This window comes from Micropterus dolomieu, linkage group LG01 (genome assembly GCF_021292245.1).
Source record: "Micropterus dolomieu isolate WLL.071019.BEF.003 ecotype Adirondacks linkage group LG01, ASM2129224v1, whole genome shotgun sequence".
Lineage (NCBI taxonomy): Eukaryota > Metazoa > Chordata > Actinopteri > Centrarchiformes > Centrarchidae > Micropterus > Micropterus dolomieu.
Window position 1 is genome coordinate 47,853,121 of NC_060150.1, and position 19,320 is coordinate 47,872,440.

At 41.1% G+C, this 19,320-nt stretch overlaps 1 protein-coding gene and 1 long non-coding RNA gene across 5 annotated transcripts in view; one reads left to right on the forward strand and one right to left on the reverse strand.

Moving 5' to 3' along the window:
- Positions 1-996: 996 nt before the first annotated feature.
- Positions 997-7,024, forward strand: LOC123968682. Of its 2 annotated transcripts, none has more exons than XR_006824521.1 (3): positions 997-1,067; positions 5,583-5,621; positions 5,890-7,024. It is a non-coding gene; the product is annotated as an uncharacterized LOC123968682 (long non-coding RNA). The 2 variants fall into 2 exon arrangements; XR_006824520.1 differs by lacking the exon at positions 997-1,067 and adding an exon at positions 4,818-5,011.
- The window catches only part of dipk1c (divergent protein kinase domain 1C), a 55,874-nt gene continuing 40,756 nt past the window's right edge, over positions 4,203-19,320 (reverse strand). For all 3 annotated transcript variants that reach the window (XM_046044709.1, XM_046044718.1, XM_046044725.1), the window contains 7 exons: positions 17,092-17,295; positions 16,964-17,017; positions 16,708-16,883; positions 13,710-14,025; positions 10,552-10,716; positions 7,042-7,116; positions 4,203-6,688 (listed from right to left, as the gene is read on the reverse strand). In XM_046044709.1, coding sequence (XP_045900665.1) covers positions 6,482-6,688; positions 7,042-7,116; positions 10,552-10,716; positions 13,710-14,025; positions 16,708-16,883; positions 16,964-17,017; positions 17,092-17,295 — 1,197 coding nt within the window. In that variant the 3' untranslated portion in view covers positions 4,203-6,481. The remainder of the gene's footprint in view (positions 6,689-7,041; positions 7,117-10,551; positions 10,717-13,709; positions 14,026-16,707; positions 16,884-16,963; positions 17,018-17,091; positions 17,296-19,320) is intronic.

Below are 19,320 nucleotides of genomic sequence, written 5' to 3' on the forward strand. Positions count from 1 at the left end.
CTGTATACCCAGGGTGTTAAAAACTGACGCCAAGCGGTCTCGACCAAGCGCCCATGTGTGACGAGTGAGAACGTGTTGGAAAAACACAGGATCGCACTGCAAATTAGTTGAATGTTGCTCAATGGTCAAATCTATCTCCACGCAAGAAGCTTGAAACCCACAGATTTCCAACTCTTTAGAAATTCTTTCTTCGTGAAGTGTCTGCACGGGGAACATATGCTCAAGGTTAGACTCCGGAAAATGCCTGTAAAAAAAAAAAAAACATTAAATGCAGATGAACTCTCGTCTTCTGCAAGTGGTCCAAGGAAGGAGAAGCGGTGAACCGCCGACAGGGTCGTGGACGGCCGAGGATCATTGATGCTACTGTAGGTCCAACCGCTGAAAAAGTTGATGCTGGTTCTGATAGAAAGGGTTTTGAGAGAGACCTGCATTAAGACCAGCAGGTGGTCGCGTCAGAACACAGGGTGACCTGGTGAATGAGTGGCAACGTGATCCAGCAGCGCTCTGCATTCACCAATCAAATTCGTGCGAGCGCTCAGTCCTAATAGATTAGCTTGTAATTTAGTCTCAACCGAGGTTATAAGCACAGCTGTCCAGCGTCTGCACAACTATGCAGGTTGTGGATAAGCATCAGGAAATAGACGAATGAGCTTCACCATCGTGGAGACGGAGGATTAAATGATAGTCGCTGTGATAACTTTCTCTAAGTGTGAACAGCTGTGGAGTGTTTTTGGTGTCTGATAAGCCATGAAACTCGTCGGTGAAGCAACTGCGTGTTGGCAGCAGAAACACATCATGAGGTAAATGTTGGAGGACTTTCAGACTACAGTGTTCTCGCTCAAATGCACAGTGCTCATGATAACTGTGTTGTCAGCTCTCTGTGGTGTTTCATATCAACAGAAACAGATCGTATAGTTTTTATAAGAGACACAGAGTTTCTGTTTCACAGGAGAGTCACTCATCTGAATGTGAGAGCTTTCTTTTTTCTTTTTTTTTTGCAGTGTGCATTGTTAAGGAAAAGAAAACAGTGGAAAGATGCCAGGCCGGGTTCTGTGGAAGATTTCCAGGTAAGTCATTACCATAAAACTGATGTGGTGACACCAGTTTGTCTGTTGCTCTGTCTCAGTTTCTTTCTTCAAACAGTCTGAGTGGAGTTAATTCACCTCGGGGACACATCAGGACCTCACATTTCTGCACCAGTAAAATGAGGCCTCAGCAGAGTTAGTTTATTTCTTCGTCTTTTTATTAGGAATTCTGCATTTGAAAGCCTTCAGATGAGGCCCCGGGTTGTATATCCTTTCACCACCGTCGTATCAGTCCTGAGGCCCACAGAGGGTTGGTCTCGTGTCAAACTGAGGGCATTGTTCAGACTCACATTTAAATACCTTTTTATATCCACCATGTTATAAATAGAAGCTTTAGTTTATATTTTGAGCTCTCAATCCAGATGGACGGAGGTTGTGTCCGACATGTTGTGTCTACCTTCAGTCTCCTGCTGCTTCCTCAGCTCGGGTTTCATTTTGAGTTCTGCAGAAACACTGAAACTTGATCAGCTCAGAGGCCGGCGTCTGGAGGAGGAGAGGAGGAGGAGGAGGAGGAGGAGGAGGAGGAGGAGGAGGAGGAGGTATAGATGCATATCGCTGCTGTTGGAGGAAAACCTCAGACCTTCCTTCCTTACGCCGGTGTCCTGATGTTCAGACTGATGAAACTTACATCTGTGAAAGAAATAACAATCCTTAGCATGGCTTATCACTTTCACGCCCAGCTGCGTGGACACATGAACTACAGAGGAGAAGAGAGGAGCGTTTGATTTGTCTAAACTCACCAATGATGTGTTTAGTTCAACTCAGTCACTCGCAGCACGTTTAAAAAAAGCTTCCAGCTGCTGAGTTTAGAGAAGCAGCTGGAGAAGATTTGAAACCCGATTCCTGCAGAGAGCGAGCGAGAGAGGACTGTGTTTATATATGAGGAGCTTTACAGTGAGACTAAATCCCCAGAGTGCTGCAGATGAACAAACCAGCGATCACATACTGTATAATGGGGCAGGAGTCCAAACACGAGTCCGAGCCCACGTCTCTCGCGCTGAGACATCTCACACACCTGCCAGCTCTCCTGCGTGTCCCGGGATTCTTCTGGATTTGAAGGCCACGAAAAGGCCAAGTTTATTAAACCAGCAACTTCTCACAAAGTCACAAAAATAACATTAAAGCTGAAAGCCATATCTACGAAGCCAAGTGGTAACTGCGATGATGTTTGAACTGCAACAAACATGGCTGCATCTAAAGTTCCTTCAGTGAGCAGCAGAACCACTTTGTGCTGACCTTGAGCGTTGCGTTTACCTGGTCGCTTTTCAATGTGCAACCAATTACATGACAACTGTGTGTGATCTGAAAGCAACCTGTGAAAGTTTCCTGCCATCTAATCCTTCTTGATTCTTGAGTTCACGCGTGTCTTCTTTTCTGAAGAGGGATAACTGCGGAAATAATGGTGTTGGAGCCATAATAACTTTAACAAGATGGTTTGAATTTATATTATTCTTTCTGTTAAAATTTTGAGATCAAGAAATTTAGATTATGGATTTTGATTTAAGAAACTTTGGAAATAATAGTTAACTAATGTCGGTCAGCTGGTTTTACTCACGGCCCATCCGGCTGTTTTCTCCGTCGACGTGTGATCGGCAGCATCCAGAGTTTCTCAGTTTGTTCTCAGTCTAATCAACTTTATTGGCCGCATGCAATTTTGACACAGTACTATGCATGCAGAATTTGTTCCCATCCTAATTTGGAGCAGTGTGTTGCCATTGTGCAGCGCACGGGGAACAGTTAGGGGTTCAGGGACTTGCTCAGGGGCACCTTCGACAGTGATCTGTGCTGGACTCAAACCGGCGAACCTCCAGTTCCAAGTCCACAGACTGAGCTAATGAGCTAACGCAACCTCAACTTGATACTCAAACGTTGCTAGGCTTGTTTTGCAGGCTTCCACTGCAAGCTGGCGCACGTTGGTAATGTGAGCACCCCTTGCACCACTTACCCTCCACCTATAGTGCTGTCCTTTCATCTCTTCCCAGGAAGGGAGCACAAACACAAACACTTACATTTGGCCGACGTGACAGTGCAAACGACCATACCAACTATAGTTACAACAGCCGGAAACACTAACGAACCAAGCGGTATCCATCACACTGATAACGACCCCACGGAGGTTAAATAACTGGGACTCGATGTCAGTTAGTCAGAATTGAGGAAGTTTCTGGATGAGAGGCGAAACGTCTTCAAGTAGTGTTGTAGTCAACAGCGCCCAAACCGAGACAAAGTCAACACCAAGACCAGAGTTTATCTAGACCGAGACAAGACCAAGACTTTCAGGGACTGTGACCAAGTCAAGACCAAGACCAGTTCCCCACATTACATGACAAGCAATAAACTGTGGAACGAGATCACAGGTACTTCTCAAACTGATCTGAAAAGATCCCCATTTCCCATTAAAACACCCACATACAAACACTAAGAGCTGAAATCAACGTAAGCATCTTTATTCAACACTCCTTTTCCACGTTGACCATTGCGGGGAGCCGGGGACAGTCATCCAATCAAAGTTAGGATGTTAGCAAATAAATCAGACAATGCAAACAAAGTTATGGTCTTGACTGGTCTTGAAATAAAATCCAGAGTCCTCAATGTCCGAGACCGAGACAAGACCGAGTACAAATGCGTTCAAGTCCAAGACGAAACCAAGACCATCAAAAAGTGGTCTTAAGACCGGTCTCGAGTACTACAACACTATCTTCAAGTATCTTAAAGTATCTAGTTTCCCTTAATTTTAACCTTCCTTGGATAAGTACGACCTGGATGACTGAGGATTTTCACAGACATTGATGTGAGCAGCGTTTGTAGCACTGATCATGTGTAGACTTACAGTTGTTACAGGGAAACATTCGTCCGTCTTCTGATGATTGAAAACCGTCCTTCATCTCCAGTCCACAGATCTCTGCCCCCCTAACAGTTGTTACACTCTGTTTTCATGGACAGAGGTCATGGGGGCAATCACTGCAAGAGGCAGTGAGTCTGTCCTCACCTTTAAGTGGCGTGTTGAAGTGTTGTTAAGCCTGAGTGAGAGTAGAGCAATCAAACCACCGCCGCTAACTTTTACCAGCATCCATCTGGAACATATTGATGTACATTAATAAAATAACTTGCAGCAGGTGTATGCACATGTTCTGAAGATTTTATTATTCAACTGATCTCTGCATATGAAATCAAACATCACAGTACCTTTATTTAGTTTGTCTATTTACACAAGCCTGGTCCTGGAGAGACCATTTAGTCACTGTACATTACAATTAAGCTGACTCAGCGATATCACAGCACCCATGTGACCCAGTCCGACCCCAGACATAAACACAGACACACGAATGAACAGTCGGAGAAAGAAATCCTAATTAAAGTGCTTTGCTGGTGTGTGGACCGGAGACAGATGACATTGATGTTCTTCCATATCGTTACTGCAGCACAGATCCTACAACGCCATGATGTAAGAATCTGTAATTATCACCGCCAAGAAGGTCTGTTGGTTTGCAGGAGTTCACAAAACATCAGTAACAGGTTTATCAAGATTTGGAGGAAGGTTAGGCCGCGAGTAAAGAAATTTTTTTAAGTTTAAGGACGCCTGTTGCCTTTATAAAGCACTATATGTTTTCCTAAACTGTGAGTACATTTTTCCGCTGGATTCCTTGGCTTTGTTTGGTCTTAAGATGTTCTACCATTTAGATTTTTCCTACAATTTCTTTAAAATATCTTTGTCCAATCTTCATCAGTTTGTGTGATATCTACGGAGGCCATAAAGGAGCAGAATTGAAGTGAATAATTAGAAAGAAGAATCTGCTACAGACGATGACAAACCACACCAGAGATTTTTTAGCATGGACCGACAATGAGGTGGAACTGGTGCTGAAAGTAACACGGGAGTACAAGGCGACTGTGGTGGCAGAAAACAGACTGGGAGTCATCGCAAAGTAAATATGGCGATATGCACAGTACAAGTGTTACTTGGTATTTAGTTATTTAGTGTTTTCAAACTTCTCCATTTTTACCTGTACACACTAATACACTACCACGAAGTTTATAAAAAGTTTTCAAATTTCTCCATTTTAGCTGTTCAGATTCACCTTTTTAGTCTGAACGGCAGGCGTAAATGAGGCACAAAGTGCTGCGATTTAAAACAGAAACGTAGCAGTGTGGATGTAGCCTTAGACGCATAACATTTAGTTTTTTTGACCTTTTGATATTCCATACTTTTTTTGTAACTGTCAGATCCATGTTGGCTCGACCAAATCTGCCTAAAACTGATGTAACTCTTGAAGATACTGTTCAGTTATAACCAAATTTAGATGACGAGTTCACAAACTCTGACCCTAATAGTCCCAGACAACTGCTTTCAGACTGTCAGCATGCTCGTCTTTAACTATGTGGATTCAGATTATTGATCCAGATTGAAAACATTTTTATGATTAGAATAACGAATGTGGAGGACTGTGCAGGGTCTGAGACCTGTCAACAAACTGACCTTATATTTTGTCCCTGCAGGACTGGTGACCCTCGTTGTAGCATTACTCTCAACTAAAGGTAAGAGAAGAAGATTTATTTGGACCATTGTGGATTTAACCAAAATGAATTACTGGTCAAATGTACAGAATAAAGATGCTGTATGTTATGGGGAAATATTCTAATGTAGAGTTGTGTGTAAACTGAACTGTTTGGAAGGGAATCCTTCAAAGCCCAAATCTTGCCCAATGTTGAGCTCCAACACCAACGAAGGAAGCCATTAGTCATTTTTACCTATTCATTGATATAATTAGTGATTAATACATTTACTACGGTGTTACATCTGCAGCTTGTATCTCAAACGACTGAGGTTTTTTAAATCTCACTGAGACTAACTGGATAAGAAGAGAGGATCCTCGTAGACTGGATCCGTAATATACTCCTCAGATGAGGAGACACTGAAGGCATCACTCTCACTCAGACCTCCAGGCCTGCTCTGGATGTTTCCACATTCATTGTGACCAAATCCAAAGTGACATGAAATCCAAAGACTTTGTGTACAACAAACAGCGGATGGTGGGATATAGATTCTAGTTTGTCATACCCGCCAGCCTCCTTCTGGTTTCAGTCTCTCCAGCAGATGTTGAACCTGTTGATCAGGTCTGGCTCACAGTCGGTGTTCAAGTTCCCCCGAAACATGATGGATGGGGTTGAGGTCGGGGGCTCTGTGCAGAGCAGTCAAGCTCTTCACCATTTCTTTATGGAGCTGCTTTGGGTTTCCCATCATTGGAACTAAGAGGCCCAAACCGGGAAAACCCGACCCAGACCAAGAGTACACATAGAAAGTGTTGTCCACATACTTTGGGCCATACAGCATTTATTTATAGTTTATGTTTGACTGTCAGAGACTGTAGAAGGACACCAGTCTTCACTTCACCTTCTCAGAAGTTCAGTGCAGTGTGGATGTGGCCTTTCCCCTCCCAGGCCCCTCCTCCTTCCCCCGAAGCCCCTCCCTCCTGGAGGAGGCGGGTCAGGATTTTAAGGAGACGCTGATGGACGCCCCTGCTCTGACCCGTCTCATCGTCTTCTCTCTGCTCCACGCCTCCTACTGTTTCCGAACACTCTTGCACCGCTCTCTGCAGCTCCACCTGTTCAAAAAACCCACAGAAGACAGTTTGAGACCGACCTAATTCATCTACAACCACACCTTGTTCTCCTCCTGTGTTTTTGCAAAGAGAAACAGAGCATTATTAGAGCAAGTATAATTTAAACAAACAACTGAATTCTACCCTTTTGTATTGTCTGCATTTGAGCTGCCTCGACTAAATTCCACTGTTGATAGATTAAATAAGAAGTACTTAAGTTGATTATTGTCTTTTATTTGTTTATATGAAATTTTTTTTTAAATAAAGTACATTAATAAATAATACAGGTAATACAAATTATATGTATAAATACATATAAATAAAATAGAATAAAAGTATAATATACACAATCCTACCTGAAGAGGGAGCCCTGCTTTGGCCCCGAGCAGTGTGGGAGAAAACCACGGCCGGAAGATCTTCTCACAGATCACCTGGAGAGTGGAAAGAAACAACAGAAGAAGAGATGTGTGAAGAAAAGAAGAAGAAGATGAATGAAGTCAACATAGATGAAAGGAAAGTGTAAAGAATGAGAGGAAATAAAATATAGAAGATGGCGCTTCAGAGAAGAGATGAAAAAGAAAAGGGACAGGAGAGGAATGAACAGAAGAATATTGAGAGAAATATTGGAGAGAAAATTAAGAAGAGATGAAATGAGGGGAAGGCAAGAGTGAATGTGTGAGGAGAGAAAGGAAAAGGACGGGAGAGGAGGAGAGAAGAGGAAGTAGTTATGATTGTAGATGAAAAGACAGGAAAGGGTAAAAGAGGAGAAGAGGAGGAGAAAGGATGAAAGCGAAGGAGCGCAGACGAGTGGATGAAAGAGAAGAAGAGAACATGAAGAGAGAGGGCAGGAAAGGTGAAAAGACAAAAGGTGAGTGATCCTAATTTTCGTTATGCAGACGACACCTCGCTTTATTATCACACAGAGTTAAAAGGACAAGCTTCCTTTCTCTGAGGAGATGATTGACAAGCGGGGGGTCATCAGGGTCGCGCTCAGGAGACAAATGTGGAGCCTCAGATGGACCAATAGGACAGCAGCGTGTCATCACCGTGTCATCTACACCTTCCGTCCCATGACCAGTCTGCTCGCCTCTTTGTTCTTCTCTGTCTTTGTTCATCACCTTTATGAGTGTCTCTTCTTCTTTGGTTTTCTGGGGTTTCTTCTTCCTTTTTTTTTCTTTTAGGGGGGGGGGGTTCTTCTGCCTCTCCTCGCTCTTCTCTCCTCCTTGTCTGTATTTTTATTCTCTTTGATTGTTTTAACTCTTGTTCATCTTCTTTTTTCCTGTCTTAATTTTTTTCTTCCCCTTTCACATTATTTTCTCCTTTTGTTCCTAGTATTCTCTCTTTTTATTTGCTTCATTTCTTCTTGCCTTTAGTTTATTCTTCTCCCATCTTCTTATTTTTTTACGTTACAACTAGCCGCAGACCCCATTTCTCACCAGCATCAGATGCTGCCATGTTTGTGCATCACATCCTGTCATCACCTGTAGAAACATATTTTCCCTCCGTCTCATATGAACACATGATGAATGCAGGTATCTCGTATCATATGACATGTGATACAGGAGCCGGCAGGGTGATGAGAGTCTGTCCCGGCGTTATCGTGGTGATGTCCGGCTTGGCTTTTGTATCCCAGACGTTCCCTCCGAGCCCGTCAGGCCTCAAGTTGTCGGGGTTTCGCTCGGAGTCTCATCAGAAGAGGCCGCTAAATGATTATTATTATTTAAACTAAATCCAAATCATTTAAATTAGTTATATGCTGTTAAACTATATTGGTAGATGCAGTATCAAGAAGTATTATTAATAGTATTGCAAATAATCATTTAGAATTATTTGAAAGTCGCAATAACATCTGTAATTATTTAAATGAGTTGTTTTAAAATTACACTGTTTGAAATGTTAATCATGATCATTACAATACCACTTTAATACATTTTCTGATAATGGTACTAATTTAATCAACACTACTTACAAGTTCTGAAGAAAAAAAACAAATAATCAAGTGTAATGTAATAATGTAGAATATAATTTTAATAGCAAAATGTATTATATTTGGTATTGCTTTAGCCACTATGATAATAATAATAATAATAATAATAATAATAATAATAATAATAATAATAATAACTCATCCTCCATGATGTGCCACCCTATGATCTTAAAAGCATATAGATCTGAATTTATGCTTTTAGTTAAGCAAATTAGCAGAAGTGCAAAATCTTGTATGTTATATACTGTACATATATATGTTGTTTCTTTATTTACTCAGCGCATCTCTTGTGTTTCACATAAAACAACACACTAAATGCACATTGGTAACTGTAATAAGATAAATAAAACATAAACAAAAAGAATAATCAGAACGCTGATTAAATCAATTTTTAAAAAGTAAAATATGTAAAAAAGTAAAGTCATGATTTGGTTTTAAGTTTAATTTTACACAAAAAGGTAAATCTACAGTTTTTGCAGTAAAAAAGTGCAATTTGTGATGAGACAAATGAGATGGTAGACTTTTGTGTTTTAAACACTAAAAATAAATTTGTGGACAGGTGTGGGAGAAAATGTTAAAGTTAAATTCCTGCTCACTGTCCCACTTTTTCCTCCACGACCCAAAAGTCATTTAATAAAGTCGGTGCTGACGGAGTGTGCGGACAGTTTTCTTTTATATTTGAAGAATCAAAATGACACACAATACAGAAAGAAAAGATAATAATAATTAATTTTAACCAAAATGAATGAATGAAAAAGAACATTTGAATCAGTCCTTTTGATATAAAATGTGTTTCAGTCATGATTATTCCCATTTTTTCATAATTAAAATGAGGGGAATCTACAAATTATTTTGGCTTTCAAATGATTAATTTATGGGTCAGTCAATGATTAAATGTACTGAAGACAAAGAGGAGAGATGATGTCAAAAATAATCATAACATAAATAATTTTTTATTTCCATACTTTCTTAAAAAATGTATATAATGAACGCTTAAATAAAACTGACATTTTCACAGATGTCTTTAGATTGTTAGAAAAAAATTATAAGAATTCTCGTTCCTGTGGACAATGGCATATAAGCAGGATAGCAAATAATATAAAACTTTTAAAGTATCTGAAAAGAATAAATAAAAATGCATATCCAGATTTTTAATAAAATATTATCTCTTCATGGCGGATTTAAAAACACGACCTGTCAGCAGGTCAGTAATTATCATTCCACACGCTGATTTACTGCACAATTAAATGTTGTGAAAGATGGATTACCCAGAATTCCCAGACAATCCTGTAATTTATCAACGACCTTGTTTAGAGCTGAGGTGAACGTACTCGGCCTCGGGTTATACTTTCTATCTCCTTCACAGATAGCAGATAACAGAAAAGCTTCACAGACTAAATAAGACCCAAGGTGAATCTGTAGAGAAGCTCAGACACGTGAGAACAGAAGGACAATAAAATACATTTTTATAAAATGTATATGATTATTAAATTTATAGTAATGATTTATACATTGTTTTTCTTTTGCAGCTTTTCTTGTCTTTGTCTCAAAGACTAATTTATTTTTAGAAAAGCATTTTGCAAGTGCTTAAATTAATGTTCTTTGACACTTTCTTCCTAAATTTGTCATTTGAACTATAAATCCAAACTGCTGATCAAGTAAAGAAAAAGCTCACACATTTTACAAAAAGATTATATATTTTGTAAATTTTATCTCTCAACAGAAACATATCTAAATGCTGCATCCCAGACAGAAATGAAATTCTGATTTGTGTGGCGTTCCTCAACAGCTAATATATATTTTTATATCACGCCGCCACAGTGACACAAAGAACAAACCTCCTGAGGAAACAGATACTCGCGGCCCACCTCGGTCTCACCTGCAGGTTGCTGTTCCTGCGGCGGGGGCTGCACCTGCGTTTGTTCAGGTTGCACCTGGACGAACAGTCGAAGAAGTTACAGTCGTCATCGCTGCTGCAGTTCTGATCCAGGATGTCCCTCATCTTCGGCTCAAAGAACGCCATGTCCACGTCGATCGCTACGACCTGCAGGAGACACCAGAGAGACCAAACTCACTGGTTATTTAAAGATGAAAAAAACTACTTTAAAACAAATATATTTCTTCCAGTAATGTTAAAAACAAAAGTACTGTTTTTTCTTCTTCTATAGATCAGCATTGACTAAATTTCTAGTAAACAAGCTGAGTAATAGTGTTCGAATTCAAACCCGATTTATTTTTAGTTGGGAGAGGATTAAAGTATGATTTAAATTTAGTTCCATATTTATTCTGATTATCTACCCAAGATAATCCTCTTTGTTTTGGTTTATTTTGTAAAAAGCAAAAAAAAGGAAGAGTTTAATGAAAAGAGACAACAAAGTAAGGTTTACATTTTTTATTTCCTCATTTGCAAGTGTCAGACAGTGCAGACATTTAGGCCTCCACAATGAATTTTAACATTACAAATAATTAGACATAATAAACATTTTGTGGGAAACTTTTACAATAGCTTATTTAAATATTCTCTGTATACATTTTACAAATTGGGATTTATTTATGATCATTTTATAACATTTAATTTTATTTTAATATTATTATTTTTTTTAAAGAAAACAAATAGTTAATTGATTACAATTAAACACTGAAAATGTTTAGACTATTGACAATTTGGGGATGTTTATAAATCACGAGTTTGGGAATTTCAGGGCTTCCAGTCAAAGTGAAATTATCCACTGAGGTGTAAAGTTTAGGATGTTTTTTGTTTTAAACACAAACTCCAGACTTTAGAATATTAAGAAAACCTGGCAGTTCTCTGTTTGATGCTATTTTTTTCTTTTTTACATTATATATATATATATATATATACCGTATATATTATATTAATGTACTGTGTGTCCTGTCTGTATTCTTAGCGGCTGCTGAAGTGAAGTGAGTTTGGTTTGGTGAAACTTGAAGCTGATCTGCTGGCAGGTGCCTCCTCTCAGCCTCGGGCCAGGTTTGTCTCTCTGTTGTTACAGCCCGTTTTGTTTGCTTATCCTGCACGTCCTTATCTCTACTTTCTATCTTGATGTGTGAAAGTTACCAGTACAGTGTTGTTTTTGGACAACGATGGAGCTCTGATGCACAGAGGAAGACGATATCCGTGTTAGTAGATACACAAGAAGAACAGTATAGACTATACAGTAAGTAAATGGAGCCTTTCTGGCTGCACATGAACGTCTTCCTGTTTTTGTGGTGAACGTTACGGCAGTTCTTGTTTTATATGCAACATTTTACAAGGTTGGCATTATAAACGAGCTGTTTAATCTGTTCCATGTCAACATTTTTATAGGAAAAAACACTAATCCTGCTAATACCATAAGAGCAATAATGAGCCGGCGGTTTACTTGACCACCTATTTGTTGGAGCTACAAACTCCACATTTGCTTATTTTCCAGTAATCACGAGCCTGAAGAAAGATAAAATAGTTTAGATTCAGTTGTGATGGTTGGCCCGGAGCCCAGCGCAGACCTAACATGGCGTTGAATTAATGACAGTCTGCCTCATTCTGCTGCATAAACCATAAAACCAACTGAGAGCGCTGAGAAAACAAGAGTGTTGCTTTATAATCTCAGCGCAGCTCGAACCAGTCGCTTGTGGTTCATGTAAACTTTTCTTTGATTTGTGACTGACGGGAGGACGCCAGGTTTGTTTTCTCGGGGTCTTTGGATTTATTGTTAGAGCTAAAATAAGCAAACTTCAACTTTTAATAATACAGATGAATAATAAAGGAGGCCCATGTCAGTTAGAGAACATTATAAAGTCATTCATAGTGACTAAGAGATGATGATGTTTGTTTTCAAAGAAAATGTAGCTTCATTTTCAATCCAGCAGTTTTTTATTTTATAGGAAGTAAATCTGAAGCGTTCTCAAAAATAACAAATTAGCTTGTTTAATAATAATAATCAGATGGAAATGAGACCTCTGTTTACAGAATTATGTTGGAAACATTATATTACAAGTTTATATATGTTCTTTTAATATTATTATTATTACTCTTATTGTTATGTCTCATAGATATTTATGTATTGTGTTTTTATCCTTAACCTTTCCTCTTCTATACTCCTTAGTCTGTCCACATTTCCTAGGGTTTAGGTCAGAGCTAGAGATAGTTTTGATGTTTTCCTCTCTTGTTGTTCCTCTCCTCTCCTTGAATGTTCAGTCAAGGCCGAGAGAGGATCTCTGTTCCCCAAAACATGGAAACCTAGACTGTGTAAATGATGATGCATCCCTTTGCTCGGGGCCAGACGCCCGAAGCTGCCCTAGGCGGCAGGTCTCTGGACCAGCTGTACATGTGTTTGAGTACTTCTCTGTTTATTCTCTTTTTGTTAATAAATTCTTCAAAGACAACGGTTTGTTGTAACTCAATTATTTGCTCAAACCCGTCTTTGGATTTCTTCTGGGCTTGACTAGGTAGATTCAACCATCTGTTTGGTTTTGAGACTGCGTGATCGAGTCGATATTATAACACAGCCTAAAGTGGTTTTATCAAAAAGGTTGCTCTTTCAAAGAAAGGGGAAACATTAACGTACAGCATCAGGACTATATCAAGGAAACTAAATGTGCTTTAAATAATGCAGAGATTTATTTAACAGATGACCTTTTCTAACTTAAGGAAAGTTTCTCCCTGAACCTCAAAGCTACTGAACGTATTTCAAAAGATTTGTAAGTCTGTGTCAGCGTAGCGTTCAGGAGATGCAGAACGACCTTCTCTTTCCCAGGGTCACATCTTCTGCTTTGGGCTGAAAAAACATCTCTTCAAGAAAAACCTCACGTAATCTGCCGACCGCTCTGACTTCCATCTCTGCTCTCTCTAATAGCTTTTTTTTTTAAAAAGAGAACATCCCTTTTATCTCTTTTCTTCCGGCTCTCTGCTTTGCTTTTATTCTGCTGACGTTCGTTACATCCTCAGAAAACATTAAGGCCATTGAGACCGGCTCGCTGGTTTTCACTGTGAGTCATTGGCCTTCAGAGTGAATCGAAACGTAGATGCAGACTCACCGTCAGGTCCTTCCTGATGGCAAAGTTCTCCGGTTTGATGTCACAGAGGTGCAGTTTGTGGGTGAAGTCGTTGTCAAAGTGCCACACCATGTCCAGAAAACTCAGCGCGATGCGATGCACCATCTCCCTGGCGGTCCACCTCCCGCGGGCTCCCTGTCCGGCTTGACCCTGACCCTGCAGCCCAGAAACAACCACCTCCTCCAGGGAGAAGATGTTCTGGTCCCAGGCGTGTCCGGCAGACAGGTACTCCACAGCGTAGAAGTGACCGCAGGAGCCCAACACCTTGGCCACGTGGGGGCTGAGGTCCTGCAGGACTCTGGAGGACAGAGGAGGACAGATGAAGGAGCAGTAGCAGTTTTAAAGTTTTCACCGCCTAACAGAGAGCAGCTGGTCATTTGATCGGACTTCAAAGTGTTCTCAGTAAGTGAATCATCAGTACAAACAAATGAACACTGAGCTGGAAACACTTCAGGCTCTGTTTCCGAGCCGCTCATGTCGGAGTGAAGTGGGTCTTTGTAGCTTGTAGATAAATTCAGCTTTCTAAACATTTCAGATAAATGTAGCTTCTTCGCTCCAGCATTTTGTTCCCGAGTGCAATGAAAAGCCTCCTCAGTCTGCCTGCTCTCTCTCTGCAACATAACTTGATTTCTCATCTTTCCTGACTCTTTACGCTCACTGTCCAGGTTTTAGATTGAAAAAGCGTCTATGCATGTCTGTCTCTGTGCAACTGGATCGTGCTTAAACCATCACTATGTTTCTGAGTAGCTACACAGGATGAGGTTATCCTATATTTATATTTGTGTGTCTTCAGACTTGTAGCCATGGGATGGCGATCGGTCAATCGATCTACCAGCTTGGTCCAGACTCAAATATTGGACGGATTGCCAAAGAGTTTTGTGGAGACATTCACGGAGCCCAGAGGATGAATCCCACTGACTTTGGAAGTTTCATGTAGCGCCACCTTGAGGTTTATACTTTATACCGGTTAAACATTCGTTAGGTTTATTAATAGTTTATTTACAGCAGGTACCGTTAACACAGTCCTCTAATTGAACCACTACCTGTTACCTTTCCTATCTGTCAAAGCTCTTGTGGCTCTTGCACTGTAGGTTACAAAAGGTTGTCCCCTTCATGTGCACACGACAAACTGAAAAGAACAAAGCTACTTTTGATGTGTTTTATTTCCAGTTCATGCTTTTTCAGGCAGTTCATCAGAACTTGAGGAATACCATTTACCGTTTCATCACTATCTTCATAAAAGTCAAGTAACTTGCGCCGCCCACCAGCAGACACAGAAAAATATCTTACACAGCACGCTGGAAACCTTTTTCTGTTTCCCTTGGTTGAGGCGTCGGTGGCATCCGAGTAAAACACAGGCAGACCTTCAGGATCATTCAGGATATCCCGCACAGTCTGTGCTCCTAAAACATTCAGTGTGATCATCTCGGCTTTCGGATCAGATCAGCGTAGCAGTCAATAAACGGGACAAGAGAGGTCACGTATGGGACAAATCAGTTTGGCCTAATGTGAGGGACATCCCGGCTAATACGGGACAGTTGGCAACCCTGTTAGCATGCTAATGTTAGCATTTAGCTCAAAGCACTGCTAAGTTCCTCACAGAGCTGCTGGATTAGCCGTTTAATTGGAAAGCAATTAAAACTGGTCTGTTGGTACGAGTCATCCTGCTTGGAACACATTTTTACCTTTACCGTGTGTCGTCCTGACCGACGACACACTGACTGACTAACTGTCTAACTTACTGCTTTATGGTGCTACAGGCGACCAAACAACCTGGAGTTTTACGGCACATTTGAGGGCAATAAGCCTCATTTCCAAGATAACAACAGACAACCACAGGAGAACCTCTGCTTGTATCAGCTGCAGGTAATTGTAGATTGATTTATGAGCTAATATCACGCCCTCTACATGTCAGACAAATCCACAGCAGTCTGTTATCCTCCTTTCCTCTGCTGTTTCTGTCCCTACATCCATCCAGCTCCCTCTCAAGTACCTCACACACCAACACAGTTCTGTTTGTCATATCCTTAACTCCATTTGTCACTGCAGCGCTGTCTGCGTCCTCCAGATAAGCAGCAGCACAGGTCACCTCGCATCGCCGGTTTTATTTTTGGACCCGTTGGAGTTTTGGCTTCCAGCCTGTTCAGTGTCTGAGCGTCTTTCTCCTTTCGTCCTCCAGCTCTGCTCACAAAATATCTGACATTTGCAAGGGTGGGATTTGGTGAGACTTCAGTGCACAGCTAAGAAGACAGAACATGTTATTTTGCTCCAGAGGATTAATCCTAATGATTTTGTTGACCTTTCCTCTAGTGCCACCTTGATGCCAAAATGAAAGTGCACACTACCATGATTAATCCTGAGTTCTGTCATGCTCTGCAGAGGATGAGCCTTTACATTTCTGAAGCTACATGAGCTGTCCTCTAGCTTTCACTTTAAAATGATTATTATTATTAAACCGTACTCTGTGATGTTATTTACAGAAACCCAACAATTCCCACCAAGAGCAGCACCAGGCGACAGAGGCAAGGAAACCTCGAGCTGAACCATGGCTCAGGGTGTGCGGCCATCTGCCTATTCATTTTATTTTTTAATTTGTATTTTATAAAGGCAGATATCACAAACATACACACACATATGAAGCTAGTTTAATCAACTTGCATCCATTCATCCAATTGTGTGTTATTGTGATAGTGATACTGAAGAAGAAATATTACTGTTTTAATCTTTATGATTGAAATTACAAATTAATATAAAGTAAAATTATCAGTATGTGGGTTAATGAGCGTAGAAGCTGCCTCTAGTGGGACTCAGCGGTCCGTTTGGTTTATTTGCACCATCCTTGACTGTAAACTTGATGTCATTTAACACCTGAAACATCCGTTTTGACAGCAGAATCTTGTCCGATGTTTCTCACGGCCACTTTACTGAGGTATGACTTCAGGGGTAGTGGTTCCCCGCGTGACGCGCGTTGTTGTTTTACCTGAGGAAGGTGTACTCCTCCTGCTGCAGCAGAGACCAGAGTGAGGCCAGCTCGGCTCTGGAGTAACTCTTATCTCTGTTTTTCAACTTCTTCCCCCAAAATCTGGCCAGAGAGCTGTTATTTCCTCCTCCTTCTTCATCCTCGTCCTCCTCAGCCAGCCCCAGAGAGTTTCGTACCTGAGATCAGAGGAAAGGAACATGTACTGTGAACTTGCACACAGCGATGGGGCTGCAGCACCCAGTGCCTGATGACTTACTTCCAAAGTGGCGTAGAACACCACATCAAGAGGGGAGAGCTCCTCTGCTGTGTCCTGTTGGAGAGAGGGGAGGAGATTAATTGATCCAGCCTGAGCCTCCCCGGATCAATAATGAAAGCAGACATCACCTGGTAGTCCAGTATTCCCAGTGGCTCGTAGGAGGAGAAGTTCTCCAGTTTAGACTTGAGAATGACGGGGTTTCCTCTCCAGCGCGCCTCGATCACCTTCTTCCCGTTCTCGTAATAGAGGCAGCGCTTGTACTCGATCAGGCCGAGCACACACAGGTCCTCACACATGTCCCCCGTCACCGAGCCCTCGCCGAAGTCCAGACACTGTACGGTAGAGCGGGAGGGACACACAGGGCAGAGGTGTGAGGTGACCCAAAGTCACAAACTATAAATATATGACGTAAAGTTTTCTGAGGGGTCCAGATGAAGAAAATTAGTGGACATATATAAATAAGACAAATAAGAGTGACTCAATTGTTTTTGTTGAAAAAGCAACAATAAATTAATCAGAGAACATTGTTAGTGACACGACACAAAAAGAGACAATCTATAATCATTAGCATTATTACTTTTACTCATTTATTTATTAATTGTTTGTTTAATCCATGTTTGTACAGTCTGAGTTACTGGATAACAGAATGGTAACAGAATATCTGTCTATCTATCTATCTATCAGTCCCTCAGGGATTTTGTGATGTTGCAATCGCTAATCCCCGTGAATTCAGCGTGACTTGCAATTTTTCACCAATCTCTGCAAATCTGACCCGTCATCGCCGTTACGCACAAAAACGTCGTCATACGTTAGCTTTTCACTTGTCACAGCAGACATACATTATGTGATAACAACGTCTCACATTTGCGGTCAAAAACAAAAGAGGACAGTGTAAAACAGTGTCTGAATCTTTTTTACTAAAGCAGTGGTAAACTGTTTTGCCAAACTTGCAGTATTGTAGTTGAACATAAAAGGAAATTGTCTATTGACACTTGGCAGGAACGCATGGAGGACGTCCAAAGAGACAAAAAATATTCTCACTTCCAACTCGTCGCATGTGGACGCTAGGCCCCTTGGAGTCAGTTTTTAATGCACCGGTCATTTTGGATGTGTAGGGCTCTGCTGTCAAGTTAGCAACAATAAATGTGCACCGTTCGATTAGACTTTCAAAATGAAACTAATAGTTAAGGTCACAATTTGGTTAGATTTAGGAAAACATTGTGGTTTGGGTTCAAATAAAAACCTACAAGAGGTTAACTCCGACTGGCGTTCGTTATGAAAAGATGAATGAGCGTTTGTTTACTTGCCAAACTTGTGGCGGTCAATTAACATAATCATTTACGTCCCGCTGGCTGCAAACAGGTTTATTGTTGATCATGTAGCGTTACAGTTACAGAATCCCTTATAGCCATGCAGTTTTATAAGCAGTCTGGATTGAACATAGCAGGTGATACAACATTTGTAATAACCACGAGAGACTTGAGACGACTTGGACTCTAGCTCAGAGACTTGAGACTTGACTTGGACTCTAGCTCAGAGACTTGAGACTTGACTTGGACTCTAGCTCAAAGACTTGAGACTTGACTTGGACTCTAGCTCAGAGACTTGAGACTTGGCTTGGACTGTAGCTCAGTGACTTGAGACTTGACTTGGACTCTAGCTCAGAGATTTGAGACTTGACTTGGACTCTAGCTCAGAGACTTGAAACGACTTGGACTCTAGCTCAGAGACTTGAGACTTGACTTGGACTCTAGCTCAGAGATTTGAGACTTAAATGGACTCTAGCTCAGAGACTTGAGACTTGACTTGGACTGTAGCTCAGAGACTTGAGACTTGACTTGGACTGTAGCTCAGAGACTTGAGACTTGACTTGGACTCTAGCTCAGAGACTTGAGACTTGACTTGGACTCTAGCTCAGAGATTTGAGACTTGACTTGGACTCTAGCTCAGAGACTTGAGACTTGACTTGGACTCTAGCTCAGTGACTTGAGACTTGACTTGGACTCTAGCTCAGAGACTTGAGACTTGACTTGGACTCTAGCTCAGTGACTTGAGTCTTGACTTGGACTCTAGCTCAGAGATTTGAGACTTGACTTGGACTCTAGCTCAGAGACTTGAGACTTGACTTGGACTCTAGCTCAGTGACTTGAGACTTGACTTGGACTCTAGCTCAGAGACTTGAGACTTGACTTGGACTCTAGCTCAGAGACTTGAGACTTGACTTGGACTCTAGCTCAGAGATTTGAGACTTGACTTGGACTCTAGCTCAGAGACTTGAGACTTGACTTGGACTCTAGCTCAGAGACTTGAGACTACTTGGACTCTAGCTCAGAGACTTGAGACTTGACTTGGACTCT